Source organism: Puntigrus tetrazona, chromosome 7 (assembly GCF_018831695.1).
Source record: "Puntigrus tetrazona isolate hp1 chromosome 7, ASM1883169v1, whole genome shotgun sequence".
NCBI lineage: Eukaryota > Metazoa > Chordata > Actinopteri > Cypriniformes > Cyprinidae > Puntigrus > Puntigrus tetrazona.
In genome coordinates this window covers 17,749,170-17,761,542 of record NC_056705.1, presented here as the reverse complement: position 1 = coordinate 17,761,542, position 12,373 = coordinate 17,749,170, and the positions used below count along the sequence as shown (strand labels likewise).

Sequence of the window (12,373 nt, the reverse complement as noted above, 5' to 3'; positions counted from 1 at the left end):
ATTGTTTTGTCACAACAGCCAGAATTTTAACGTTATGAACGGGTAGAATGAGCCATTAAAAGTTTCATATCAATTGAACAAATATGATGAATATTCGGGGACATGCACATACTAAAACAAAAAAAACACTATACTTCATTTCTTACCACCAAAGAGAGGGGCCTTTTCCATGACACCACTCCGATCAGTCCAGACAAAAGCACCTGAAACAGAAAGAAAACCGTTTTTTCAGACTAAAGAACAGAGCTACACATCTCACTGGACCAGTTCAACACCATCAAGCATCACAAGAGACAGAAAGAAGTGAGCTCCATCATAGGTGAATTTATCAATATTTAATGTGCAAGGAGTAATGTGGACATCAGGATGGCAAGGGGAATTCTGCTGATATGGATATGTTAAAAAAAACTGCGATAACGTGAACACTTTTATATTCTCCGCAGTACTTGTTCTTTCTTTCTGTTCTGTCTTTTTCTCCTTCACCCTTCATTAACCAGCAGCACTCCGCTCCGAGGCAGTCTCTCTCTCTCATGCTCCTTCACCCTTTAACCTCTCAAGTCCAGCAGGCCTCTTTCCCTCATTCACACTTTTTACCCATGGGACCTCGATGCCGCGCTACAATCGCAGTGCCATCTCGCATAAACCAACAGGAGCGGAGCATTAAACGCAATATGCAATGGGAATGAAACGTTAGCAATGAAGCTGATGCTGTCAGCAGTTTAGAATGTAAATTCAGGTTATGAATAATGCTCGAGATGTTATTAAAACGCTTAGGTATATATAGTGCTTCAAACGTAGAGGGAGTAGAGTGCGTGGTGACTATTTCTCAGTCACTGAAATACGTTTGCTGGCAAAAGAGAAAAAGAGATCAGTGAGACTGAGGAGTCGATCGATCTGAAGATTATAGGATTATGCCATCGTGTGCAATCACACACAGCTATGGGATTAACAAGCACCAACATAAAGGAAAAGTGCAGAAAAACTAAGAAACGGGATCAATGTGAAAATAAAAGCACTGAAAAAAATTCAAAGAAAAAGCTTTTGCAAGGTCTTGTTAAACATGATTTGGTCTGCTAATTGGTCTGGCCAGGTCTAAATAAATAAATGAAATAACAAACATTATATTAATGAAGCAATGATAGCAAAACTAAAAACGCAATACATACATAAAATCCACTTCTGAGTGGGCCATTATTAAAACATTACTTCAACACAAATACATTTCTGTAACAAGTATGAGATGAGTTTATGTTTTATGAGAGCGGGAGTGTGTGTATGACTTGTTCAGAGAGATGATGTGAGAAACGGTTCACATTGTATTTGCTCTCTTGAATTATTGATCCCCTTTCAGTAGCAATTGAGAGGGAGAAAGAGAGGGAGAAAACTAAGCCAAGAGTGAGAAAAAAAGATGTTGAGAAAGAGTCAGTTAAAGATAAGATTGAAAGGGAGGAAAGGCCTGGCTGTGTGCGTGTGTGCGTGCGTGCGTGCGTGCGTGCGTGCGTGCGTGTGTGTGTGTGTGTGTGTGTGTGTGTGTGTGTGTGTGTGGAAGGATCAGCAGCACAAAAGAGCTCACTGAAAGGAATATTCAGTCGTTGTGCAAAATCCTATTCCCTGGCAAAATCACATCCCCCTTTGGGTACCTAAATGATTCTATTGGCTGAAAGATCTTCTAGGACTATTCTATTCAGTGTATGATTAAAAATGACACAATATTGCTTGCTGATATGCACTTACAGTGGAATGAAATTGAAATTCATCATCTTATTTTCTAAATTCTTCTCAATCAATTTATTGCAAACAATAGATTATCCATGTTTTTTTGAGCCTGTAATTTTTTTTTATCAGTCTATTTTTATAAAGAACCATTTCAAAATCTATATATAAGAAAAAAATTTGATAGAATTTGGATTTTGGATAAAATATCACCCAGTCTTTGGGTGAAATAACAGACTTCTAGTGGTGATGTACTGTATCCCTGACATATTCAATCATATATCCCATTGATAGCAAGCTTACATTCAGATCTGCCTCCATCCAATCAACAACCATCCGATTAAAACAAGTCCCCACCCTACAATTATTTTCTTTTTCAATGACAGTGCTTCTTCTGTTACATCACAACTTTAATCATCTTTTTTTTAAATAAATTATTTAACAAATGGGCATTTCTAAATATTATCGAGTTCGAGCTACAGAAAGGTGTATTATAAATAATACAGGCCCTCCATTACCCAAATATGTTTACCTATATCTGACTCAGGGTTTATAAAAATGTAAATTTATGTACTGAGGGATGAGTCAGAATTTTTGTCTGTGGTAAATGACAGCATGCCACAGATACTGTCAGGCACACACACACACACACACACTCAAAATACCTACATTAACAACTGCTACCGTTTGAACCCTTCACGTTGTACGAATCCCCATTGACAACCATCCCTTATTATTCTTAACTCTGTGCCTAAATTAGGGCTCCCTACTGACTCACAGTACCTTTATAGCACATAGGTTAATAGCATGCAGTAGAGCAAATTGGGCTGCAAACTATAGTACTCCATAGGTTTGTTGGACGGTAGAGAAGGATTATACACTGTAGTTTAGAATAGAAGTTATGATGCTCAACCTTTTTTGGATTTATGTGAGGACATGTGTATGACAGGCATAAAACATCTGCAGCCATCAATCCCATATTCCCTACTTCTCCAGCGGTACAGCAGAGCACACATTATGCCCTGGGTGGGAAGTCTTTTCGGTGATTTCCTGCCTCTGCGGTTGAGTCTGCGGAGAAATTGTTTTCTGGAAAGAGGCAACGATAGCAAGCAATAATCAAAGAAGGATTTCACCCTCGGCTGCGCTCTCAACAGGATTAAGACGCACCACTCACTGACATTAGCCACTAAAGCCTTTTAGCTCAGTCAGCAGTGCTATGAGAGGAGAGAGAGCCCTTCAGTCAATTACCAGGGTACAGCTGCTCCATCTAATATATGTACATGTCATACAGCCCATATCGCAAACACCACAAATGACAACTAGACTCTAAGGACCGGATTCAACTCAAGCCCAGTCTGCTGAAACTGGACTATTAGGAAAAATCTAAGGGAACACAAACTGTCAAACAGTGCTGGATCAAACACAATGTGCTTTGAGAAATTGCTTTTGGCTGTCAAAATCGAGACTAAACTTGTAGTGGTTTGCATATTGAGTGTGGTCTGCAGAGTGTGAGGGTGCAGTGGGCGACTGCTCTTTAATCACACTCGACTGTTTGCACAGCAGTGATATACAGCTGCCCCCCCCCCACACACACACACACACACACACACAGAGAGAGAGAGAGAGAGAGAGAGAGAGAGAGAGAGAGAGAGAGAGAGAGAGAGAGATACAGCATTTGAACTGAAAAATAGGAAGTTCAAATTTAGGTTCTAAAACTTACGTGTTTTGAAATGTTAGTTTTCTTCTTGTGATTATAATGTTTTTGAAAGGTAACAAAAATGTTTCTCACAGCATTATATTAACTTTACTTTTTTGCAACACTAAAATGTCGTTGATCTCAGAACCTTTTTCACTCACCACTATAAAAAAAATATGAATATTAATAAGGTTATCAGAACATTACATAAACATTACTTTTTGCCCTTACATTTAATTTTTTAAGAACAAATTTTTTTAAGAACTTTAGAACTTAAGAACTGTTAGTAGTTAACAACAATAATATGCACATATGAGTGTGAAAAAAGAAAGAATAAACAGGGATAAAATCCTTAATGGTCAATTCATTATTTTTTGTTATTTTGAGGAAAACCTATTCGGAAAAAATAAGTACAGTTCCACAGCCAAGCAAACAAGTGTGTTTGTTTTTGATCGGGAATTAATTGGACTACACAGGTCACGCTGTATGTTTTCGATTAACTAAAATGAACCATTTCATAATTCTCATGATTTATTCTTTATAAATCAGGAATCAGACTACTATACTACCAAACAATTGCTATTTCAAATGTTTTTCGTCCAAAAAAAAATTAGTTAAATAAAAAAATTGTAGGAAGCACACTTTTTTCCAAATGTGATAATAATGACAATAGTTTCTTGAGAACCAAATCAGGCGATTAAAATTATTTTTGAAGAATTATATGTCACTGAAGACTGGAGTAACGCTGCTAAAAAAATCTGCTTTGGCATTACAGAAATACATTACACATACATTTTAAAATCTTTAAAATACCAACCCCCACAGACGCATTAGAATTCATTGAGTACACCAATTTTAAACAGTCTAATATCAGCAATAAAAATTGCTACAATGTTCAACATGCCCTTGACAGAAAGACCAAACAAGCAAAACTAGCTAATGCAATCGGATAATCTTCTTGTCTCAGCTCTTTACCGATAATCTGCATGATCTTCTGTTCTCTTAGTCTGATGTTTTAGTATACCCCGAGGGGGCAACCAAACTCTTCAGAAGCTGAGCATCCAGCACAAGAAAAGACAGACAGAAGACAGAAGGCCAAAAATGATCAAATCAAAATCAGAAAATACAAGAACACGCACCAGAATCTGTCAAATCACTTCTTCTCAACAGACTCCACTATGTACATCTGTTTAGACAGCTGCTGCTTGCTCCTATTGTTCCGGCATCAGGAAGGACATCAGCAGGCCTCTGGTGATGGCAGCAGGCTGGTCAAGTGAGTGAGAAGATTTCAACAGGGCTCATGTGTGGCTAAACTGATGTCCATTTTGTGTGTTTGGAGAGAGTCCAAAATTTCTCCTCATGGAGAACGTGTGGTCCAATTGCTTCAATTAAGAAGGAAACTGTGATTACATATGTGCTATTAGATATAAATAGCACACACTCCCACTGCCCGCTGCAATGCCTGCGAATGACTTCAAGGCACATTTTTTAAGCATAGCTTCCCTCACACACATGCTAATGAAGGTGTGTGGCCTATCATCTTGATATACATACATATTTATGAAGGTGCGTGCACGCTTATGAAAGCATAAAGCGTCATTCATACTCGCATATACACTTATGAAGGTTTATGGTTCATCACTTTTTATACCATAAGGCTTGAATTGAGTTCAATATGTGAAACATTTGGAAGTATCCGTAAGCGTGATGATGATGATCATCACGACTACGTGAGTAACTGAACGAAGGTCCTGGAATGAGGACACGACACACTTACACATCACTCCCTAAAAGGGAGGGAAGGAGGGAAAGAAAGAGAGAGACGGAGAGAGACGGAGAGGGACGGATGGGAACGGTGGTTCTGTTGCCGTGGAAACCCCTTTCTGGACACTTTCCAAGCTTTGTAATGATTTCCCATTTACCCCTCAGAGAGGAAGAGAGCGAAGTGACTCCTTCAATATCAACATTCAACACACTCTACGCCGAACAGAGCTTCACTGCGAACCCCTGAAGATATGAACACGAACATAAGAACCAAGTGATGTAAAAAAAAAAAATGCTACCTTCGCAATTTTCACAGCAGAAATCTCTCCGTTCGTTCTTGAATGTGGCGGATGCGTAGTAAATCGATTCTGCTCACACTCACTCCAGCACCAGAGAACTGAAGTCAACCACTGACGGTATCATTGAGCTCCAGATGGTATTCTGAAGCTGAACTCTCAGGCAGCTTGTGCTATTTCCCCTTTAAAGTGATGACCTGCACCTTGCTACAGATTCGCTTCTGTCTAATAAAATTACAGAACCATCACTGTCCTTGTCATAGCTGTAATCGTGTTACGAGGGCACTCTTATCAGGTTGAACACATCTCTCTGGAGCAGCTAGCACATGTCCTAAAAAGGCGTCTTTGTGCAGGTTACAGAAAAGCTTGACTAGGGTTGTGTGTCTGCATGTATGGGTGCCTGCAGTAAGGAATATGGCACACATAAGTAGAGCTGGGCATATATTTCCTGATTCAATTTTGATTCACTAGCTCTGGATTTAATTTTGTTCTCACTTTGATTAGTTCTCATATATGCGTTCTCAGCAAACACTATACATTGATGCATTATGAAAATATTGCAAAAAAAATATATTAACAATAGTTATTTGCTAAATAATAAGATTCTTTTATTCAGTAAGGATTCATTTTAAGGGATCATGAATTGAGAAATTCAAAATTCCTGATATTTTGATATATAAGAGGCCATTGTACTATAAAAAACATTCTGTAAGTTTCAGAACTTACTCTTTAGTTTAAAAAGCAACCAAGCCAAACGACAGCTTGTGGAATGTGCCACTTTATGACGTGATAGTGTAGATACGCACTGCTTCAGCAAAAGAAGACCAACGCCTGATTCTACATCGCTGCCTGTTTAGCCCCGCCCACCAATTAAATGAAAGCAGGTATACGCAGAAACCAAAGGATACACTTTACTTGACAAAATTTATCTTTAATGAAGTGCCAAACTACGTTAGAAAGAATTAGTCCTTTTTCATTTCATTTTACCGTGATTTGTTTACAAACAAGGCACAACTTGACACAGAATTTCAGAAAGATTCAAGCTAAAAGTTGATGCTGTGCTGACTATATTGGATATGACACACTGTTTTCAGTATGCGATAACTATTGGTTTGTGAGTTAAACATTTTGATTAATATTTACTTACTTCTAAATTGTGTGTAAAAATTCCAATAACATTATAAGCAGACTTCAAAGAACAGTACAAAAAAAACAAAGGCGGTTCATGACCCCTTTAAAGTGATCAAAAATGACAGTAGAGACATTTGTTACGATACAAAACATTGCTCAGATTAATGTTGTTTTCTCAATGGCTATTCATCAAAAAAGTCTGAGGGAAAAAAAACTTTATGGCAGCTTCCATTAAGCAGCTTCATTAAGCAGCACAACCATTTGAGCACCAGATCTGCATATTAGATTTTTTTTCTGAAGAATCATGTGACACTGAAGAGAGGAGTAATGGCTGCTAAAAAATAAGCTTTGCCATCACATGAATAAGTTACATTTTAAAATGAAAAACTGCTATTTCACAATATCATTAATAGATATATTACTCTTTTAATATTATTCTTTTAATGCATATTTGAGAGAAATAAATACAATGGGCTACTTTGAAATTTACTGACTGCAAACATTTGAGCAGTAGTGTACACACCCCCCCCTCTTTTTTCCAATGAAATTCTAACCAACTTTTCTCATAGGAATAGCAGCTTTTGAGAAAGTACAGTAGTAATGTTGCACAACAATGCTTTTTTTCTTAAACTCTTTTAGTATCGATCCCTACAACACCAGTCTACAAATCCAAAGCTGAGTGTTTATGGGGGACACACATCCAACTTTGGGACACATCAGAGAGAAATGTGCGCTCCTTCTTAATTAAATTGAACAATCCGGGGATTAAAAGAGTGTCAGTGTAAATCCGCTCCTGAAGACGGTGACATTCGGCAACTCCAGATATATCACATGGAAAAACTGGCAGCCGAGAAATCCTTCTGGCTCGTTTCAAAGCAACCAGATCACATGACACGACTGTGTTCAATTTAGAAATTGCATTCTGCCGTCGCAAGGCACACCTCGCAAATGAATAAAGCTGTACCTGTGCATACGGTCCCGTGCCAACTGCGGAACATTGCCTGAATTAATTAGAGTCAAGAGTCGTACGTTTTTTGGACTCAAAATGTGGAATGAGAAAAGAAGAGGAATAAGGGAATCTTTTCCCTTAGAAGACAGAGAGAGAGCGTTTGTGTTTACAGCGTGACCTCTCCATCACATTGGCTTCAGCTCCTTCTGGGCTCTTGAGACGTAGATGAGAGCTTCTCTCAAATTAGACTCCGCCACCCTCAAACAGCTCTTAAGCTGCAGTTTATTCCAGCACTAACAATGGAGCTCGCAGGAGAAGGTCAAGGCCACTGCGATCGGCTGAGTTCTTAGCTCAATCAAAATGCAATACACACAGACTCATGGTTGCTCTCGTCTAGTCGCTCTACGTCCGTCATTCACCTCTTCTTCCTCACGTTCTCTCATTCTACAAATCGTTATTCCCTGTCTAACATCTCACACGGTTCTGAGCTTAAAACAAACAGCTCATCCTCATCGCCATGGAAACAGTGGGACAACAGCAGGTTCCCTGGTGTTACTGGGGGTTGGGCATCTCAATCATTCTTTCCCTCTCTCTCTATCTTTCTCTCTCTCTCATGCTGTTATTCACGTTCATCCACTTTCTGCACACAGATCCCCTCTGGAGACCCTGCCAGTATGCACACGCTGAGCTCTTATGATTACTACAAAACCGCAATAACCACACAAACTGTTGGAGCCTCTGATCTGACCGCACCAATTGTCTTTAAGAATTATTTTGGTAAATCACACTAAAAACGCCTTTTAAAAATGTGTCCAGTTCATATTTCACCCCAAAACCACAAGGGAAAAATACATGTATTAATTATAGCTGAATACCATGGAAAAGTGTAAAAATATAAAATAAAATCACACCTTATGTATGCATCAAGGTGTGATAACATTGCAGGTAAAAGACTGGACGTAATGATCATTTCTCTTAATACTGTTATTTCTTGGCTGGAATCGTGTGGGGTGGAGATGAATTGCAGTTTGGATATTCAACCCAGTGGTCCACACTGAAGTCCACTATATGGAGAAAAATCCTGGAATGTTTCCCTCAAAAACATAAGTATCTTCTCAACTAAAAAAAGAACGTGAACATCTTGGATGTCATGGGGGTGGGTAAATAATCGAAACATCTGGAAGTGAACTAATTCTTTAAAAAAGTTACATTTGAAAGCAGCTTTTCAGTTTTAGAAAATGTTATCCAATTTATTTTTGGATAATTTCTCTTAGCTTTTCAATAAAAAAAACATAAGTATTCTAATTACAAGCACTTAAAATTGAATTGAATCTAATTACAAATATACAAACATAATGAAATCAGATTCCAAAAATCAAGTTTCTGTAATAAAGATTTTTTTTGTTACGCTTTAGAAGAGTACAGTAAGAGCTAATTTTAATATTTTAAAACCACTACTTCAATACGTTATACACCCACACAAAGGCAGCTGTGCAGTGGGACATATCTGGTGACATTCTCTGAGATGGACAGTGCTGTTCCTCCTCTAATAGACCTCTTGTCCAGCTCTTTGAATAATTGCAGAGCAACAGAAATTGAGACAGCATTAGATAAACAAAGCCAGCCGAAGCATCCCCCATTACTCCCCGTCTCACACTATTACAGCGTAACAGTCAAAACTACACAGTGGCACGCCGTGGACTACAGCGGCATTAAGAGAGAAAAAGAGCTTTTCATCAGAGCACTGCCTTACATTCAAAACACAGCCACCAATCCTCTTTACATGGTACGAGAAATATGGATCATGATACTGATGATGATGGAGGGTGTGAGGAGGAGAACGAGAAAGATGACAAACAAAGACTAATTAGGGAAGTTAAAGGGAGAGAGAGAAAGACTGAGCGAGAGAGATAGAAATCCTGTATAGCAAGGAATTTTCCTCAGTAATTGAGATGGATTGTAGTGGGCAGAGAGGCCAGATGTGAAAAGAAGAGACTCTCACTGCGGGAACTATTCCCCCTCTCTCTCTCTGTCTCATACATTTTGTGCTTTAGAGATGACTCTAGCCAGTTTAATCACTAATGACTTCTAAATTGAATTTAGCTCAAATTAAAAAAGCAAAATCAAACAGGAGACGGAGCGTGCTGTAAGCACTCCTGCGGATCGTTCTCTTGAAACAGCTGAAGCTGGCTTTCTCACTTTATTTTTTTTTCAACTAATAAGATGGATTATTGCTGCCTCTTGAAAGGAGGCCATGACAAACAATCTCTATGTAAATTTAAATAACAATTTGATTCATGTTGTATTGCCAAGGTTGAAAGTGCTGATGCGCAGAAGTGCGCATTTTCAGTCCCAACAGCCTCAGTGTTTCCCCAAAAACAGACGAAGTTTGACTCAAATGGCACCTAATGGAAACTTCCATCAAAACATAAAAGGAAAGTGTGTCACTGGCAAAGTCAGCAACGCCTCACAATGGCCACACTAAACTCTTTTCTTAAGACAGTGAATTATTCCAGTTTGCTTTAAAGATTGATTAAATTAAATTAAATAAATCACATCAACAGTGTTGTGAACATCTAAAAATTGCAATTAGGCCTCAAGTGCTTCCATAATGTAATTATCTCGGAATGGCAGTGGGTTTCATCAACACAATATAATGTGAAGGCATCTAAACACTATTTAACAATAGCCTCCCAATGACAATAGTGCTCTATTATACCTAAATTGAATCACTGTACTGTAGGGCAATTTATTGAACCTAATCTACAAAGATAAACACTTACTGGTGAAGCAAAACAAGCTATCAAAGCGTCTGTTTGTTTGAGCATTTATGGGGCAGGATGTTCACATGGCACAGAACAAACATGCGTAAAGGCTCCCATCACAGCTGACAACCAGAGATGTGCATGGCTACCATTGAAGTTGATGTGCCAGGCTTTCATTTGCACACTGGTGGCCAATCAGAGAGCATTGGCCCAGCTTAACACACACACACACACACACACACACACACACACACAGAGGCAGGATCACAGGAGCCAGTAAGACTCCCTGCAGGCTGGTTAGATCAATGGCAATAAAATACCATTGCTGATTGTTGTAAAACTGAATAAGTGTAAATCCTATTTGAAAATCAATACAGAAAAAAACAACTGCAACTGCAAAAATTCATTTAGATACTTCATTTTTAAAATCTCCCAAGCACAAACCCTGAAACTATAACATACCCAGCTCTAAATTTATCTGTTACATAAAATAACATAGAAATCTAATGTTTTCAATCTGTCACATGTAATCTGTCATATGCAACCTGATTAATTTATAAAATCTGATTTAGTTTAGGTTTGACTCTTTTTAGTCATTCAGTTAATATTGTACAGCACAATACAGTCATTTTTGCTCACTTTTTTAAGTTAAATATGTGGCGTTCAGTGTGTAGTGTGACTAGTGACTGTAGGTCCTACCGATTGGATATAAGAACTAATTTAGATTTGTTTGTAAACAGCTCCTGCACCAAACTATACCTGATAGAACCAGGGCTGTACTGGCATTGGGGTTTTATTGGCATTGATTGGTATACTGTTCATAATAAAACATACATATTTTCTTGTACGTATTTCATCTTCTGTTCAATAGCAAAGTATCTTCCAAGAAAAAAACAGAACGTTAATCAATTTTTCTAGTAAGTAGAGCGTTAGTGAACAGAAGTGTTCAGTAATATGAGGGTTATATTCTCACTTACACATCAGGCTGGATTGCTGGGAGTGCAGTGAAAGAGAGCAGGGCCTTGTGCATCAGGGACTGAAGAGGAAGAGACAGCTCCAGTCACCCACAGGCTACAGAACCCATCTGAGATAAAACAGGGCACTAATGTCGGCTCACAAACACACATTTCACTAACTAATGCTGGTTTTCATATATTAGATGCAATGGTTTGAATGGGCAGGGTTAGGGTTTAGAAAATGAATGAGAATGCTTTCATTTTAGAACCCCCTTCACAAACATGCTAATATTTTTTATATTTGATGCAGAGCAACTGATAAGCATTTCAGATATCCTCACAGATAGGTTTCTGACAATGTTTTGTGCCATATAATTTGTGAGGATATAAAAAATGGCCCTTTTGTATTGCTACACTGGTCTAAGTAATGCATTACTTTAAATTCTTACCAACCATACAAGATTTAATTTCATGAACAGGAATACACTCACACACATCTAGAGAGAAAGAGAAAGAGAGAGAGTGAGAAAGAGAGAGAGAGAGAGAGAGAGAGAGAGAGAGAGAGAGAGAGAGAGAGAGAGAGAGAGAGAGAGAGAGAGAGAGAAAGAGAGAGAGAGAGAGGCATATTATTTTTATATAGCTAGTTATGAATACTAACATAACCCACAGAAACATCCTTTTATATGTTCCTTTTATTTTTACAAATAAAAATTTTACAACTGTATTTTATGCTGTTTTCACCATTAAGGACATCCTCAAAAGAGGTTTTGTTAGATTTGTCTCATTTCTATATACATATTTGTCCTCAAAATGTGTTTAAGTAGGTGCATATATATACACACTAATTTACATTTCAACACTCATTTCAGTGTTCCATTACGTTTTTAGGTCAGTTATACACAATGAAAAAAAAAAACACACGTCAAGAACAGTCATGGGGTCTTCCATGCAATTTAAATGCAAATCACACACAATAAACAGGAAAATGTGCAACACAGTAAGCACAGTAGCAATCAAGAAGATCACTCTGAATGCGTGTCATGATCATTTGCAGTTGAAGACACCGGGGCAAGTTGTCATGTCAGTTTCACAAGAACTTTTCC

General features: G+C 38.1%; 1 protein-coding gene across 1 annotated transcript in view; it reads right to left on the bottom strand.

Moving 5' to 3' along the window:
- Positions 1-12,373, bottom strand: part of fam189a1 (family with sequence similarity 189 member A1) — an 83,232-nt gene that overhangs the window by 47,422 nt on the left and 23,437 nt on the right. Inside the window, exon 2 of the mRNA XM_043243429.1 lies at positions 147-203. Coding sequence (XP_043099364.1) covers positions 147-203 — 57 coding nt within the window. The remainder of the gene's footprint in view (positions 1-146; positions 204-12,373) is intronic.